At 35.2% G+C, this 18,369-nt stretch overlaps 1 protein-coding gene across 4 annotated transcripts in view; it reads right to left on the reverse strand.

Annotated features, from left to right (window-relative positions):
* Positions 1 to 13,985: 13,985 nt before the first annotated feature.
* Positions 13,986 to 18,369, reverse strand: part of SPEF2 (sperm flagellar and cilia associated 2) — a 72,533-nt gene continuing 68,149 nt past the window's right edge. For all 4 annotated transcript variants that reach the window (XM_086867659.1, XM_086867660.1, XM_086867661.1 and 1 more), the window contains one exon: positions 13,986 to 14,334. In XM_086867659.1, the coding sequence (XP_086723785.1) occupies positions 14,251 to 14,334 (84 nt within the window). In that variant the 3' untranslated portion in view covers positions 13,986 to 14,250. The remainder of the gene's footprint in view (positions 14,335 to 18,369) is intronic.

Raw genomic sequence — 18,369 nt, forward strand, 5'->3', positions numbered from 1 at the left:
GTGAAGGAAGGCATCTCCATCTGGGCATCTGGGCACAGAATAGAGCAGGTTCCTGCTCCTGTGAGGAGTAGGAAAGGCCAGGTGAGACACTGAGACAAAGGGCCCTTTCACGCAGCGGCGCTACCAGGCCCAAGGCAAGCCAGAAGGCAGGATGCTGCAGTGCCTCATGGCTTGCAACCTGCTCTGGTAGCAGCAATACACCAAACTCACTAATTAGAGTGCAGTATCAGTGTTCAAACATTTCTTCATGTCACAGAATCATAGAGCCACAGAATTACAGAATACCAGCAGGCTTAAGCTTGGAAAAGGCTTCCAAGACCGAGTGAAACCACTAGTGCAACACCACCAAACCCACCACAAAACCATATCCCTACGAGCCACATCTATGTCTCTTAAATACCCCCAGGCATACATCATGACTAATGCCATCTCTCCTTCCCAGAAACTGCAGCATGACCAGACCTTCACCTGGGCAAACTGAGGTCAACTTCAGCATTTGCATTCCCTTCCTTGAATGTTTCAGATCCAGTTAATTTTAATAAATTGTCCTCCATGGACTGAACCACACTTGGAGGAAAATCAGAAATTTTAAGTGCTGGATGCTCTAACCATTGAGAATCAGGAGTGTACAGTGAGATCCTCCCCACCACAGATACATCATTTTTTTATGTCTACACGGTAATGTTTTAATTATCTGTAGAAACTCCATTTTACTTACCAGTGAAATTTTTTACTGCTTGCCAATGTTTCACTAATTGGCTTCTCCCATCAACACCCTTCTTCTGCATGCTAAAGCACTCATCATTTGTGAATGCTTTTGTGAAATGAAGTTTGCAGGAAAAGGGAGTTGCCTTGCAAATGGACTGGAATCACAGCTTTGCACTTTCTCAGCTGTTACATTTACATTTCTCAGCTTTCTGATTATTATAGGGAAAAAAGTTCAAAGTGGTATTATCCAGTTTAACTCCTACTCAAGGAAATATTTTCAAAGTAATAAAGTAAAAGAGAGGGGGAAAAGCAATTTCCTCTCAAAGTGGGATTTGTGCTTTACTGGGAAGCTTTCAAAACTCCCATGATAAATGTTTTGTTACCAAAAGTTTATCTTGATTTTCACAGCTGATCAACACCTTACATTTATCTGTTACAAGCTGATAACTACCTCTAAGTACTTAACCATATATTTGAGTAACTAGAAATGGATTTCTATCTCTATTTCAGGAACTATTTTGAGACGGACTGTTCATGGTTCCTTACACAGAATAATGTTCCTTCTATTTCACAGTCCCTTTCCCTGTGGGCCTACATGTGGCAGTTTTATTGATTACTGTGGATTATCATTCAGCAGTTAAGGGAAAATGTATGTAAAATATTTTTGAGAAATGCCCATAACTGGGAGTGATTTTATGTTGATTCACTCATGGTTTAGACTATGCACAAGGAGTACTGATTTCTCTCTGCTGTTTGATGCAGCTACCTTCAGCCTCACAGCAAAGAGGATGTAGACACCATCACAAGCATACTTTGAAAAAACAGAGTGGAATCAAGATATTTATGGCACACTGATTTGGAGCTACTGATAACAAACCCCACAAAATCTTACTTTTTAAGATCAGTAAACACAAACTTCATTTCACAAAGAGGAAACACACTCTGCAGTTTGGACTATGAATCCTGCCAGCATCCTGATCCTTTAACAAACTTGTTTATTTTTAAGTCCACTTGTCCATCAAATTCAAATTCCTGAAAAGGATGAGAAACTTGAAAGAGGAATTGAGCATTTTTGGTTAGGCAAGTAAATTGGAAAGGGCACCAGTGTTTAAACAGAACCACATGGTTTGGAATACTTTGTACTCCTGCCCTATAGAGACTTAATGAAGACAATCTTGTTAACAGTAATTAGTAGCCAGAAGTATTACATGGATGAATATGCATTTCCAGTGAAGTCATGGTAGCTGTCAAACAGCATTTGGGAAATCTATTACTTAGAAAGTAATAACAATAATAAACCCTTTCATTTCTGATCCTTTCTGAAACCACAGAAAGGCCATACCAAAAAAAAAAAAAAAAAGCTTTCTTGATCATGAGAACTTTTTCATTTGCACTTTTATATCAGTTTCACTTTATTTTCTCTGAAATTGCTCACACAAGTAAAACCATGACGAGAACTCTGGATTTCACTGTGTAACCAACTGCAGCAACAGGGAATGTAGTGTGGAAAATGTACCGTGAATCAGAACAGCACATATTCTGTCTCTGCCACAAATATGCAGCTTTGGGCTCTGTATAGGTAATGTTCTCTATGTGTCCCAGGCAGCTTTGCTATCTAACAGAGGCTTCTGCTGTCACAGAAGTTGTATTTTAACAAATGCATGCAGAATCTAGAAGTTTCCTGACAATTGACTCATATACAAATGAGAAAATGGTGTTCAGATAGGAAGCTATCAAAAACCTATTTTTTCCTGTTTATGTAGTGGGGCCAATACTTAGAGATTGAAAAGTTTATTATAGTCCTGGACACTGTTATATATAAAAATTTCCAGCCCTTCATGTGCACTGAATTTTTCTGTTCCAAGGTAAGAATAGGCAACTGATGAAACAAAGGGGTCAACATCACCTAGAAACTGAGAAGATACCAGCACTGAGGAATGTTGAGAGTTTAACAACTTTGTCTGCTTTGAACTCAATGTTTAGTTGGGCTGGAAGTCATTGTAATAGAGATTTTGGAAACAGAAACAGACTTGATAACTGTTTTGTTGTTGATCCAGGTCCAAAAATGTTGCTTCCTGTGCTCAGAGGCAGTGAAACACTGCAGCGAGGGGGTGACTTCCTGTGCAAGGGATTTTGTCAGACACCAGTGAAGCAAAGACAGCTTCCAGTACCTAATCCATGTAGCTTTCTATCTGTCTTCATCTATTATTAACAAATACTTTTTGGAGGAATATTATTTTTATATAACTACTTGAAAAATTATGTCAAATTTAGTTGCTACAAACAACTGCGTTATCCACGCAAATGACTAAAAATATGTAGGACTGATACATACAAACTTAAAATTCATCTTCCAAAACCTAAATTAAGTTTATGAGTCATGAGTACATTGCCATATCTCTCAATCAGTTTATGAATGCCTGGCAAAGATGAAAGGAGCTAAGTGTTGGGTTTTTTCCAAAAAATATTTGAAAATAATAATTTCAATAACTACAAACAGTGATGAATTTGATAGCTCTTGTCATGCAATTTACTCTGAAAGCCTTCCATCTATCATAAAACCACAAAAATCTAGTGCCTTCAAATCTGCTGCAGGAATTTACTACATTTGAAAGGACAGTCTATGACTCCTATTTTAGACAGTGAGCTCCAGATTCTTACCCTAATTGAAACTCAGATTTCTTACCAGGTTTCCCATCCTAAAAGAGATACAGAAACTCATGTGAGCATGTTTTGTTCCATGTCTTCTTTTAAACACGTTACTTAATAGACTGGTTTTTTTAGTGGAAAAATAAACAAAAGTATTTCTGAAAAAAAAAAAAAAAAAAAAGAAGTTTGCCTAGGTAGATTTTTTTATTTACCCTAAAGAAGCAGAAGTGGTTCATATAGGTGTGGGTGCGACGTGACACTTTTGCCTGTGGTCTATGTGCTAGAACTGTTTTATCTAATGAGCCACTAGCGTGCAAGCAACCTGCTGTTGGCTGTACGTGTTGGGAATGAATGATTGTGGTCTGCATGTTTCTCATAGATCAGCACTCTACAGTTACTTAATTGCATAAGAAAATCTGTCTTTTGAAGAAGTTTCACTTCTCACAGGTGATAATGGAAAAATCTGATGCTTGGCACGATGCGCAGTTCTTTTCCCTTCCCCTTCCTTAACCCTTCCTTTCCCTTGCTTAACCCTTCTCTTCCTGCCCCTTCCTTAACCCTTCACTTGCTTTCCTTCACCATTCCTTTCCTTAACCACTTCCTTCCCCTCCTGAACCTTTCCCTTCCCTTCTCCAGAACTGAAGAAAAAAAAAAATGCATAACTTCCCACTACATGTCACCACCACTTTTAAAAAAATAATTTTTAACAGAATAGCTTAACTGGACCAACTTCATGCCCTCTCTAATCCTCTACAGTCACAGACCCTCTGAAGAGGCAGAGAGATGCTTGCTCTTTCTAATTGCACAAAGACAAGAACCTATGTGAAAAAAGGAGAAAAGTATAATTAATTAATTTATAATAAATAATAAATTATACTATTATTAAAATTATTTATTATAAATATAGCTAACTAATGCTATTGATTCTGCATTTAAAAACCACACAAGGCCTTGACAAGGAGGATGAAGAGGTCCTCCAGTGCTGCACTAGTCTGACAATATGTATTTTTGCCATCTTTTCAGATAGGAGGAAGAAAATTGACCTGATATGGAGTATCCTGATGATATTCACTGTTTCAGTGTTTAAAACATGGGTTAAACTCATATATGTAAATGATTTTATCTGAGTTGCTGCTGCTACAGCAATTAGTGAGACAGTAATTTCATTTGTTTTGTCTATCTGAAAAGTTTGCAAAGCCCTTCACTTTTAAATAAACATGACAGTCAATTTAATGCAGGGACTTTTTAACCACAGTAACGCATGAGGACCTAAATTAGGTCAGCTTATGTTTGTGAGTTTGTTAGAAGTGTAACCTACTCAGTCAAATTAGGTCAGCTCACAGTGTCCTGCTTAGTGAAATGTGGCTCTAGAGGAGGAGATGCAAAACCTTTCAAAACAATAACTGACACAGCCAGAGCAACCTGGGAGTACATCACCTTCTCTTCCAGGTCAGCATACCACATTTGGCTGTTATAAACAGAAGTGAGAAAACATACATCAAATATCTTTCCTCAGAAACGTGATTATGCATCTCCTCCTCCAGTACCATTTACCTTTTTATTTCAATTATATGTCTGTCTGAATACAATTGCTTTATCAGATAAGTGACTAACATCCAGGAAATTCTACAATATATTCTCTTCACAGAAAGAAAGCAATAAAAAACTCGCATTTTCTCCTTAATTAATTCCACAAAAGTATTCCAGTCTTTCTAAGCATTATTTTGTTCATATTCATGCATTCTTTGGGTAAGGAGAAGCAATAAGATAACATATATTGACATATTCTTTTTAGTTATAAACATTCTTCCCTCACTAAGCCCTTAAACATGCTTTTGTTTCCCTAAATCAGCTGTTTGCAATCAGTGCGTACTGGGTATTTACATTCCTTCATTGATTAATACCTCTTTAATGATACAATTCAACTAGAAAAAGATTGATTTACTATCTTACAGCTGCTGCTTAACATCATAAATTCCCTATCAATAATGCTGACACACACAAAACTTTAGTTAATAAACAGAGAGGTGCATTTCACTACAGCAAATGTGGCACTTCTTACATGAAGACAAAATATCTGATGTGCAAAACCTTCTATGGCAATAGAAATTGACAAAACTTTTAGCCAGTCATCCCCAAAATCTGCCTGGCCTCCGTAATGTGTACGCTACTCTCAGTTGTCTTTATTAGCCTTTTCAAGAGCAGTAGTTTAACAGAGCCAGCTCTATTAAAAAGTCAATGCAAGAATGCTATCTTGAAAATCTCTGACAAAATGTTTCTAAAACACTGTGCAACTACTGCCAAAAAATCTAATTCTACTTGATTTAATGTATGGATTTGTAAGTTTTTGTTATGGGAGCTGAATTTGCAGTTCTAAACATAGAGGAAGTAACTGTTCAGAACTGGTATAGCACTCCATTTAACCACTTAGCCTGTTCTCCCACTCTGAGAGTGCTTAGACCACTTACAAACATATATAAATCTAACCTAGATGTGAGCACACTGTTTCATACCTAAACCTCCAAGAGTATTAATGCGGTCAAGATCAAGCTGTAAAACTCATTAGCAAAGAATTAAACATAGTTTAAATACTTTGCCATCAAATGTTCTGTAGTAAAGTGTTAAGAATGATAACCCAAAATACATTCCTGTATTTACAAAACACAGGAAATTTTGTATGTATCAGCATCAAAAGCCTCCATTGGGAATTAGTGAAGTTAAACTGCATCTGCAAGATACTTAATCAATCCTGTTCTAGCTGCATTATTAGACAGGCACTGATCAATGAAGGAACATATGGTATAATATAAATACCCAAAATGGCACTTCCCCTGGACTGGCCCCAGTCCAAGCAGAACATAACTGCTGTCAGTAGAATATTTTAAAGCAAATTGCATCCATATTCTGCAATTACTAATTTTCTAATGGCATCTTTAAACCTTTGTAATATATTTGTTTGAAATTAGCCTTTTTTACTTTAAAAACACATCAGAAGTCTTTGTTAGCAACTTACTGGGCAGACAGAATAAAAGATGGGAGAATAATTGCTAATAGCTGATTTCTAAAAGGCCTTAACAGGACTGGAACTGCAAAGTCTGACCAGATACATGGGATGCCTGATTCTAGAATGTAAACTCATTATTGCAGAGAAAAATCTGTACAAACATATGGGGTGAGGCATCAGAACTCTTTTTTTCCTCTATAAAATAAGGATTAAGAAAACATGTCATTTACCTAGCTTCCAAAAGAAAGAAAGCTTTTCAGCTTAGAACAAAAAGCATAACAAAGTCACTGGACTGCAGAGGTAGAATTCAATCTGAACAAGAGTGGGATGTTTTCTAGAATTGCAGTATTAAAATAAATCAGTGTCTGATGTTCTGCATGATCTTTCTCATATTCTCTTGCAATTATAAATGAACACTTTACTAAAAACTGACAAGAGTAATTACTAGGCTTTTTTTTGAGAGTTTTGGGATGAAGTTTCTTGCAGCCAAAGGTCAATCTGCAGATGTAAACTCAGTTTAGTTTAAAATCAGAATAAAACACTCCACTGATTTCAGTTGAGAGAAAAATTCACCTTATGAATATAAATACTCCAAAACAAACTCTTGATAGGAAACAGTCTTTGATTTTATCTGTGTACCACCTTTTTTTTTTTTTTCTCTTTTTTGAGTTTGTCCTCATTTTGTTCCTTACCTTACCATTGTTTTTGTTGTTTGTATGTTCAGATGTGGGTAGTGGTAGAGAAGAGGAAACCTGTTTCTTACTTCTAATTCATCTGTTTCTGAGAAGCCACCCTAGCCCTTCCTTTGCTCAGTTTTGGATCTTTTAAGGAGTCTTGCATTTTAACCATTTGGGTTTACAATCAAGCATGAGAAGAATGAAGTAACAGAGATTTTTCTTCTTTTTCTTAGAACAAGATTGAAGATCAATTCAAACCAGAGTAGTTTGCTTAGGGAAAAAATAAAGCTGTGCTGATTGTCAAGTAGCCTGTACAATTCAGATAATCAGAGGTGAAAATATGCCATGGGCTAATTTCATGAGCTATGAGTGCTCATTAATTCAACCAATTTTAAAGGAAGTGGTGGGGGAGAAAAAAAGCCAAATAGACTGAGGTATATTTCTTTTAAAGAAAAAGTCAATTGTTGCTGAAAGTGTTAAGCAGAAAACATGAACCTCTGAAAATTAGGAAAATAAGGTTCTATTGGTTCTTTGAGTTCCTTTGGAAAAGAAGCTGAAACCTTCTGTTTCCTGATCCATTTGCCAATGGCAGAGAAGAAAAAGGGCATTTTTTTTGGAAAACTATATTTTGACTCCTAAGGATGTGTGTATGCTTCAGAAAAATTGCCAGCCCTTTATTATTTTAGCAAGATTACAATGTCTAAATTAGGTCAATAAACTGCAGTCAGTTGCGACACCTCCATATTTTATTTCACTTGGCTTGGCTTCATCTTAGGCCCAGTTCTCTTCAACATCTCCATAAATTACTTGGATACAGGACTCATAGGGATATTAAAAAAGTTTGCAAATGATAGACAACTGTGAGGAGCTGTTGACTCCCTTGAAGGCAGAGAGGCCTTGCAGAGAACCCTCAATAAATCAGAGATGTGCAGCCGCCAGTCACATGGAGTTCAGCAAGGGGAATTGTTGGATTCTGCAGCTGGGATGGGGCAACCCTGGATGTACAAACTGGAGAAGGAGAGGTTGAAAAACAGCACTGCAGAAAGGAACCTGGGGCTGTGGGTCCATTTGGGCAAGTTGAACAGGAGCCAGCAGTGCCCTGGCAGCCAGGAGGGCCAGCCCTGTGCTGGGGGCATCAGGGACAGCATCACCAGCCAGGCAAGGGAGGGGATTGTCCTGAGCTGAGACTGACAGGACACCTCACTCCCTCATGAGGGGAAGAGGAGAGGCAGACACTGATCTCGGTGGTGACAGTGACAGGACCCAAGGGAATGGCCTGAAGCTGTGTCAGGGGAGGTTTAGGTTGGGTATCAGGAAAAGTTTCTCACCCAGGGCACTGGAACAGGTTCCCCAGGGCAGTGATCACAGCCTGACGGAGGTCAAGAAGTGCTTGGACAAAACTCTCAGGCATGTGGTGGGATTCTTGGGGATGTCCTGTGTAGGGCCAGGAGTTGGACTTTGATTATCTCTGCAGATCCCTTCCAATTCAGGATAGTCCATGATTCTATGATTCTGTTAGACATAACCATACTGCAGAACTCTAACCACAAAATCTTGCTCCTTCTCTTTTAGGCTTCCTCCCAAAAACAATATAAATGATGTGTCCAGTTTAAAAACATTCTGGTTTCATTTTGTCACTAGTAATCATTACCAGATTAAAGAGGAAAACATGATGCTAAATCAAGTATAAAACATATACTGAGTGTGAGCTGTTATGGTATTGTAAGTTTTTGTTTTATGTTTAATCGAGGCCCGAGTATACACTGAACCTTGAATTCCAAGAGATTTCAGCACATGCAGTTTTTACAATACTGTAAATACTGATTGTATTTTTGTACATGCTGTTATTTCCATTAACAAATTTTAAATGCCCAACAAATATTCTATACTGACATATTATTTATCTGAAGTAGTAACTTTTCTACAAGATGAACTATGATTAAGACCTTCTCCTAAACTTTATCAGAGCTACAGTACGTGTGAAATTCTGCAGTGGATCAGATTTTGAGTTCAACGGTTATAACTTTGCACATTAAAAAAATAATTAAAAAATCATCTTGAGCACTGGATGCCATTTGCTGAAAAAGCTGCAATTCACAGTTAACCAGGATGCAATTAAACTTTGTCACATTAAAACGTCATCCTATCTGTAATTAAGCAAGAAAATCTTTATGTATACATGTATGTATATATGTGTACATATATATAGACATATGTATTTATAGATGTGTACATGTATACATATATGAATATATATATATACACACATAAATTTAGGAAACCAAGGAAAGGTGAACCTCTGTCACAAGAAAAGTGAGGAAAGGTTAAGGTTTTGCCTAATTTAAACCATTAACGGTGCATGGGCACACTCTTTCTTCCTGACAAGTACTGCTGCTACTTTTTAATTAAGAGGTACAACATTCACAGCCCAAGATAAGTACAAGTTTTTCACAAAGTACAGACAACCACTTTTTTACGTTAATGTAGTATGGTTGTGAGCTAGAAGCTTGTCAAGCCTTTTACGCTGCTAAGTCAAAACTCTGCTATTATGAAGTATAAGGATGTCCAAAGCATTGCCCCTGAGGCCAAAAATTTGAGAAGTCTTGAATGTGAAGTCTTGGATGCAAGTGAGAAGCCTCCTAAATGTCAAGTATTGATGTCTTCCTGGTACTGGGAGGTCCAGAATTGTAGTCATCACTGTAAACATGATGAGTGCTAATTGCTTGAGGATAATGACTTTTCTCCATCTATTGCAAGCTGTGTTCCTGTTAACACATGCCAGGATTGCTCTTGCTGCCAGAACACACTGCTGGCTCATGTTCAGCTTGCTGTCCACCAATATCCCCCAAGTTCTTTTCAGTAGACCTGCTCCTTAGAATTAATCATTATGAGAGGCTGCCTTTGCTAAACAGGCAATCTTTTGCATGTTCCTTCTTGAATTTTCAGGGATGTTCTGTGATGAGATGTTGAACAGCAGAATTTTCATTATACATTTTATTTAAAATAAACTTTAAAGAAAATATTTTTTTCCTACTGCCAAGGATATTTTGTAAAACTGGGAATTAAATTAAATTGTTTTTCTACTTGCAAATAAGCACATTCTTTTATAGAATCTATTAAAGGTAATAAAAGCAGTATCAACCTAGGTAATCTTTACTGATAAGCAATATCAGTATATAATGAATAATAATATGAACAATAATAATATGAACAGTATAATATGAACAATACTACAACTTGTGAAATTTTCTGATTGATGTTGCTTTAATTTCATAACTATAAAATTGCAAAGAAGTTTGTGTAGTGTGCTTGATTTTCAGATTGCATTTATCCCTCTGTTCTTTCAATGGTTTGGAGAGCTTCTCTTAAGCTGTCTTCACACACTTAGAAATTTCAACAGAGCTAAGAGGCTTTTAACAAACCAGCTGGCTTTACTTAGGAAGAGTAAAAAAAGAAAGTGTGTCTGAACCTCATGCTCAGTGGAAATTTTGAGGTAAGGACCACAGAACAGATTGAGGAACTTTTCTTGCTATTATGGCAACAATGTGACATCACTCAGCTATTTTAAAGCAAAATAACAAAACAAAACATAACTGTCTTTTAAAGTGATCTGGTTACTTGCAAAATTCTTAATCTTCCTGTACCAGGCTCTGATTTCTAAGGGACAAATCTGGAGGTATTCTACCTATATAAAGGAATGGATCATAGCCATGAAACAGACTAATATGGAGCCTGAGTTCTGTACAGAATGAATTCTTGAGATTGATTTACACTGGGAGATTTTATGCAAATTAATAAAAGTATAGAAAACATCCTAATTCAGCAGCACCTTTTGGTTTGCAGCTTTTTTGAAAGAAGATTTTTCCACAGATGGAATACAATTACTTTTAATTATTATGAGAGCATTGATAACATAACCTTTGTTCCATCTTTTCTAAATCAAACCATCCAAGGTATTTTCTATGCAGCATAGACAAGAATATCTGACATAAGTATAATTAAGGAGTAAACATTAAAAGACATCAGGCTGTGAAAACAGGATTGAGCATGCTGCATACAATTAACTGAAAGCCAAACTAGCCTTTCAGGTACAGTTTTAAACTCTGTATGTTAATATCAAAAGGGCAGTTATTTCTTCTTTTAGTTCCTATCACAAACTGTGTCTGAAAGAATTACCTATCTGGATTACAACTCTCTGATGAGGAAATTGGTTCATTTAGCTAGTTGCTTCAACTGATCATCTACTATGAAAAATTATAAATCTATTAAAAATCTGCTAGTTGTTTTGAAGCCAAGGGTTCCAGCCATTGAATCTTTGTGGTGTCTACCAGAATGAAGATAGGTTCTTGTAAAAATGATATCTGAAATCCCAATTTCCTTTGGTGAAGTAAAGAGACCAAGCTCTTCGTACTTTCTTATATAAAACATGATTTCCTACCATTCTTGACAATATTCTCTGAATACTTTTTAGTTTCAGCTATCCTGCCTGAAGTGTAGCTATCAAAGCTGAACACGATGTAACTGTAACTCTCCTGCTCCATCTGAATGCAAAACTACTCAGCATTCCCCCTCCGTAACAACAAGGACCTCTTTCATGTCTGGGTCACAGCTGGGCTGGAACTCAAAATCTCTTTAATAACTCTTGTGATACTCAGCCATACTCAAGTTGAAAAAATACATTGCAATTGTCAGGGCATACATTCTTTGCTTTGTAAATGACACCTTTACTTTCCCATAGAGGAGTATGTGCTCACTGCATGAAGCTTGACACCTCATATAACTTAATTCACTTTTTACTATTTTACACTGCTCTGCAATCTGCACTTAATTTCATTATCATTATCAGTAATGATTTTATGTCACATTCTAAATCACAGGTAAAATATATGAGCAGTGTATGAGAAGGGAGGAATACATGAAGAATCTTAACTATATAGCAATATATAATTTTCAGTAGCTGAAGCTTCTTCTTTCTCTCAGGTTTATGAACTGCAGGGAGGGTTTTTTGAAAATAATACCTTTTTTGTTTGCTCATGGAGATCACTAGTATGCAAAGGCAGAATTAAACACTTAGTAATTAAAGCTGTTTTTTAATAAGAAATTAAATTTGGAAGAAAAGAAACAATTTAAAGATTATGAAATATGCAAAAGACAAGAGAACTCCATTATAATTGTTTTTATTCATTCTATATTTTAATATGGAGTAAAAACCCAAATTCTTGTGTGAATATATACAGGTAATGTTTAAAAAATATTGGGGATGAAACTGACTAAATTGTATATGTTCTGTGAAGAAATTCTTCTGGTAGAAAGAATAATTTGTATGTATATCATAAAGTCTGTTGTCACATCTAAAACAAGGATGTTGAGGTTTTAGCATGGTTTGTGGGGGCACAACAAAGTTACATCTGTTTCTGTGCTGGTGTGGTTAGCACAAAATATGTAGTCTGAAGAGATATTAACATTTTTTGCCTGAAGCGATAAGCTGACTGGCTTCTTTCCTGAGATTCATACATCACATATAGATGCTTTGATCTGCTATCCTTAGACTTTCTTTTCAAAATGTTAATTTAAATTTTTAATTCAAAATTTAATCAACAAAGAAATAAACCTGCCATTATTGGCATCGGGCTCTAAAAATCTGAAAAAACATTTGCTGTGAGATAAATTTATTTATCTGGTCTCTTAGTTGTTGTCTAACCTTTCGTCTTTTTTTTTAATATGCTGCTATTGCATTTTTGATACACAATTGTTTTATAACTCAAAAAAGCAGTCTAGAAATCTCACAAGGATCATCATATGTGGGTACTATACTATCTCATGCACACTTGGCTAAAAAGTAATGAAGATATATTAAAATGAAAAAATATTCTGTGCAGATAACATTCTCAGCAAAGGGTAAAGGTTTGTGGTCCCCTGTGGGTTATATTATTTCAATGGGATTATTTGTATTCTTAAAAAGCATCATATGTTCAAATACTTTGCTGAATCAAACCATGGAAAAGAACCATTAAACATTTTGTACAATTTTATGAGGGCAATGATGAATACAGAAAAAAATATACCCAGAATGAATGAGCAGTGTTCACATACAAGCTACTAAGACAGTGAAGAATGCTGGAGGTTTGCTAATATCTTGGGCAGCTGACAGACTGAAAATTAGACCCTATACTGAGTTCAGATAATCACAGTTATAAGTTTCCTATGTTTAGTGTTCAGAAAACTTGACTGTAGTCAAGTGTAGATCAGTAGAATACCAGAATACCACTGAAAACAGAGATATTTTTACGCGTCTCCGTTTTCAAATCTAGGGGAATTATTTACAAAGGGTATTCTGAAATGTATGTCACAAAGATCCATGAAAAAACAGTTCCTATCTACTTACAGTCAGCCATCACTAGACACAAGAGAACGGAGAAATTGGATAAAACTGCATTTAAACACAAAGATCCTGTTATTCAGGAAAACCAGTAAGACTCAGACTTCATATAGAAAAAGCTGAAGTGGGTGTTTCTTTTTCTATATGAAGTCTGAGTCTTACTGGAGTATATGGTGCCCTTGTGTGTCAATAAAAGCCGTGTGTCAATAAAAAAAAGGACTGCAAGCAGGTCTTTAGCAGGTGGTAGAGTTGAGATGTACTGCAAGGTTAGAAAAAGAAAGGTTCAGTGGCAAAGATTCATCATCTCCACTGTCAACAAACACATCATTTTCATGAATGTGATGCCCAGTTTATCCTCGTCTCAGAGGAAATTGTTTTCATTTATTTTATTAGCTAGAAGTTGCAACATGTTTTAAAAAGATTAATTGATTACAGCATTTAATTAATTACAAATAATTAATTAACTGTACATATAACAAAAGCTGAATAGATATCTTAGTGCATTTCGAAGAATGGGACATATTCTTTTCTTTAACCAAATCTTAATGAAGACACTACCAATTCTATCTAAATTCAGAAATTGGTTTAATTTTATTTAGAAATATCATCAGACTATTTAAGATGAGCAAACTGTAACTTTTCCTGTTGGTGGTTTTGTTGTTTTGATTTTTTTTAAATTTAAAGTAACAGAAAACATGTAGTTGGAATGGGATTTTGCCCTTGCAAAAATAAACAGAAAAACTTTTCTCATGGAAGAGAGGACTGGACCTGAAAGACACATTTCTTACAGAATTTGGGAAAAAAGATTTCTAATGTTCATGAACAGTAGTTTTTCATACATTGATGTCTTCACACCTGTTTTGCTCCTCATCAATTGATTGTGCTTCTTTGGATCTTTGGAGAAAGACTTTAATATCCTATGAAAAGGAAAAAGGAAATGTTAAAAGTGATTTTATGTTGCAGCCTGTAAACTGCAGTAATAGTACCTTAAAACTTGCAGTAATAACACCTATTCTATAATAACACCCTGTCTATCCATGAGGTGAGTTTACCACTGACTAGATTATGGTGAAAAACTAACTTCAGTGGAGGTAAATTATATATTCCCCACGTTACAGATAACGTCTTCCAGCAGGGCACTGGAACTCATCCAGCTGAGGTGCTGTAATATCACTGAGATGATGTTTTCATGTTATCCACAGGACTTCATTGCCTTTGGTGGTTTTACAAAAAGTGCTGTGTTAAAATGCAACTCTTAAACACAGATCTTAAACATCAGCTTAATATTATTGCTAAAGAGAGGTAACAAGACTGTTTAAACCAGTAAATGTTACTGAGAACATACTAAGACAAAATTTTCAATTAAGAGTGTTTTTTTTTGTCATATTTCAGTCTGAACTTAAACAAAAATTCCAGGAAATAGATATAAAAGAAAATAAGTAACTAACACTTTGAATAATATATAACCTCAGTAGGTTAATTTTGTGCTTAGTTCTTTATAGCATACTCTCTGATTTGTTAATTTTCAATAATTTTGTATTAGCAGAATCTCTGCATATCCCATTTCAGCAATACTATCCATTGTAGGATGTGTAAGTAGGATGAACAAGAAATTTCTGTTAAAAAAAGTAACATGCTGAGCATTCAAAATAAAGATAAATATTTAACTTTCTAGCATTTTCTAATACTGTAAGAATTCACATTTTTTCCTTTAGAAGAATAATTAGCTGTCAGATTTTTAAGATATAATAGCATTTTTATGTACATGTATTCCAGTATATATTTTGTGCATATTTTGGAGATACAACCTTTCATTAAACGCAGGAATTGCCTGCATGTAATGATGCCTCACAAACTTGCAAAATGTCAGAAGCATTGCAGTGAATACAGGACTATGCTAAAAGAAAATATTACCAGCCTTTGGTTTTAGAGGATTTCACTAATATTTATCTTTGACTCTAGGAAACATCTCACTGTAAGAAGGCATTTTTCAGCAAATTAAGTCAGAAAACATAGTTTCAATCCTCATTTGATAAAAATAACTGTAGTACTAAATACTGTAAAGAAAATAGGGATAGAATGCTCCAACAGTTTTGCTATGTCCATCTTTAATGAAGGAAAGTTATTTTTTTTAATGCGAACACCTATTATTTGTATTTTTTTAATATAAGAAAAAACATCTTTTATGTAAATTAAAGTTTCCAAGATTATTTAGGGGTGGGATACATGATCAAGAGAACCATAGCATAGGTCTCTGTTTTTAAATGAAGTACTTAAACACGGAGTTAGATTTTCCTTTTCTTGCACACTGAGACATTTGAAACACCACATGAAAAAAGCTTCTCAAGTTTCATAAGTATTACAGTTACAGCTTATGACTAGACAGTGCATCAGCAGTGCTTTTTTCTGTCAAAACCTTGATACCTGGTTCAGTTCATAAGATGTATTTAATATAATCTGTATGAGCTCTCCCTATGACAAGAATCTCTTTTACTTTGTGAAATGATACATGGAGTTCTGCATGTTTGTTGTGTAATATTAAATGGCTGTTGTGGGTATAAACAGGTTTTGTAATAGTTCTTCAACATAGCAATAAATGTTTTTTCACAAAGGCATGTTAACTACACATTAATAGAAATCCTGCTTCAGTGGAACTTCTATCTGAAAGAGTATCTGAATTATGTTACTGAAGTGATTAACAGAATGAACAACAGTAACAGCAGTAACTATATGACAGTTAATTTAGATTGATTAAGCAAGGGCCTGTGCTAAATGTATTCAAATCATAAACACATAGAAATATGACATGATATCCCTATCTTCAAAAACAGAGCCTTTTTTTAAAGGACTATTCAGGATTTGAAGGCAGAAGAAGAAATGTAACATAATTTATCCAGTTTATCATAATGTTTTTGATATTAATAAACTCCATGCTAATTATCAAACTACCTTGTCCTCAGTATTTATAAGAATGTAGTCCACTCAAAATCACATACTGCATTAAGCATTAAGAATTACAAAAGTAGAATATATCCCAGACTCTTTTTTTAAATTTATCACAATCAAAATGCTGAATTATTAAAATATGTGGTTGTTTCTGTATTACTGTATCTGTGACAGTCTCAGAACAGATGGTAAAATTTTTAACAATAAATAATGAGGCCAAAGGAAAACCCCTTAATTGGCCAAATCGAATAGACAAACACACGCAGTGGAAAAAGCAGATTGTTTACTCCTCCCATCTGAATCAGCTGGTCTAATAAAAATCTTCTCTCATTCATTACTAGAGTTATTTAAAGGAAATTTAATTGAGCATGTAATGAAGTACCTTCATAAACATGCACTTGTAAATGTCATCTGCCTATTCTCAAGGAATAAATTTCATCTGGTAAGTGAAAAAAATGTGTTGATAATGGCAAACACTTGAAAGTTCTAGTTAGACCCAGAAAACCTTGTAATCAGGACAGAAAAGACATGATGAAAAAGTAATAGAATTTCTGGTCATATTAATTTGTAGATGTTTGTACTAAGGCTGACAGAAAGGTCAGAAACATCATGCAGGATGTTGCCAGCTCACTAGCAGAGAAAACAAAATCCCTGCAAAAGACAATATAGCTCACACAGAAAAAAAATTTTTTTGAGCTATGACAGATAGTAATACCTGACATTGAACAGGTCATCAAGATCCAAAAGAATCAGGTATCCAACTTAAATATGAAAAATTGTAAGCTAGACATTCCCTTTATAGTTCTCTACAGAACATTTTACTTTCTGTTGTTTACAACTGCATTAGTAGAAACATTTTAACTTTTAGAAACCACACCCTAACTTGCTATATTTATCTTGTAAAAGATCTCAAAATAACAGCACTGTGGTTGACTTTCATTTTTATAGACATCTCTAAGGAGAATTTCTGCAAAAATAATTGATGCTAAAAATATTGTCTTGGAAAGAAAAAAGTTTACCTGTTCCTCAAATAGGGAATTGATACAGGAAAAATCATCCTGGAGTCCATATGGAATAGACCAGAATTATAACATACTTAAAACAATGGATCCTGGGTCTCTGTACCTGTTTGCTGGTGAATATAGCACTTCTTTTTGTAAACTTGAGTATAGGTTTCACGCATAAAACAAAAGTCTGTATTTCACATTACAGTCAAGGAATGCAATAATGTGGTTTTAGTACAGAAGCCATAGAGTACTCTAATTGAGATACAGTCAGTATAGGCCTTTTCAAAAGGAATTTTGAATTACTAAAAATGAGAACTGAAGCTCTGTATCACCTAACTGTTGAGTCAGGAGATACAGACATCAATGGAACCTGCCAATTAAGCAGAAAAATGTCACATTTAAATAAAATTACACCAACATATAAACAAGATGTAGGAACTCCTCTGGGCTAGAATATGTGCACTGAAACCCTCAGTTACTGCTAAGATTCATATCCACTATCCTAAAGCTTTTCTCATAGACCAACAATTTTTATACCTGAATTGCCCTGGATATATCCTACCAGCCAGAAATAGCACAGGCCAGAGTGAAAATGTTTTAACAAGGAATCCCTGTAAATTGCCTAGCATATAGATATGGCTTTACTCAGTTTGCACCCTAATTAAGTTTTTCTTTAGTTTCATCACATTTAGTCTTCATGAAGAGGGTGCATTATATTGAATACTACAAAGTCAGTGAGTGCATAAACAGTTCTTAGGGAAGAAAACATCTAAAGAGCTGGTTTAAAAAATGCTTTGGTCTACAGGAAAATCAGTGAGGTTATAAAAAAACCAAATTATAAAATGCAGTATTCAATTAAACAAAGAGTCAGGAAGAAAGAATGGGGAAGGGAAGAAAAGGGAAGGGAGGAATGACCTAACATTGCCTAGCATCCATCTTCCCAAACTGGCTGCAACATCAACATAGGCAGGATGGACACGTGGATAGTTATAACCTTCA

The sequence above is a fragment of the Cyanistes caeruleus genome, chromosome Z (assembly GCF_971803275.1).
Source record: "Cyanistes caeruleus chromosome Z, bCyaCae1.hap1.1, whole genome shotgun sequence".
Lineage (NCBI taxonomy): Eukaryota > Metazoa > Chordata > Aves > Passeriformes > Paridae > Cyanistes > Cyanistes caeruleus.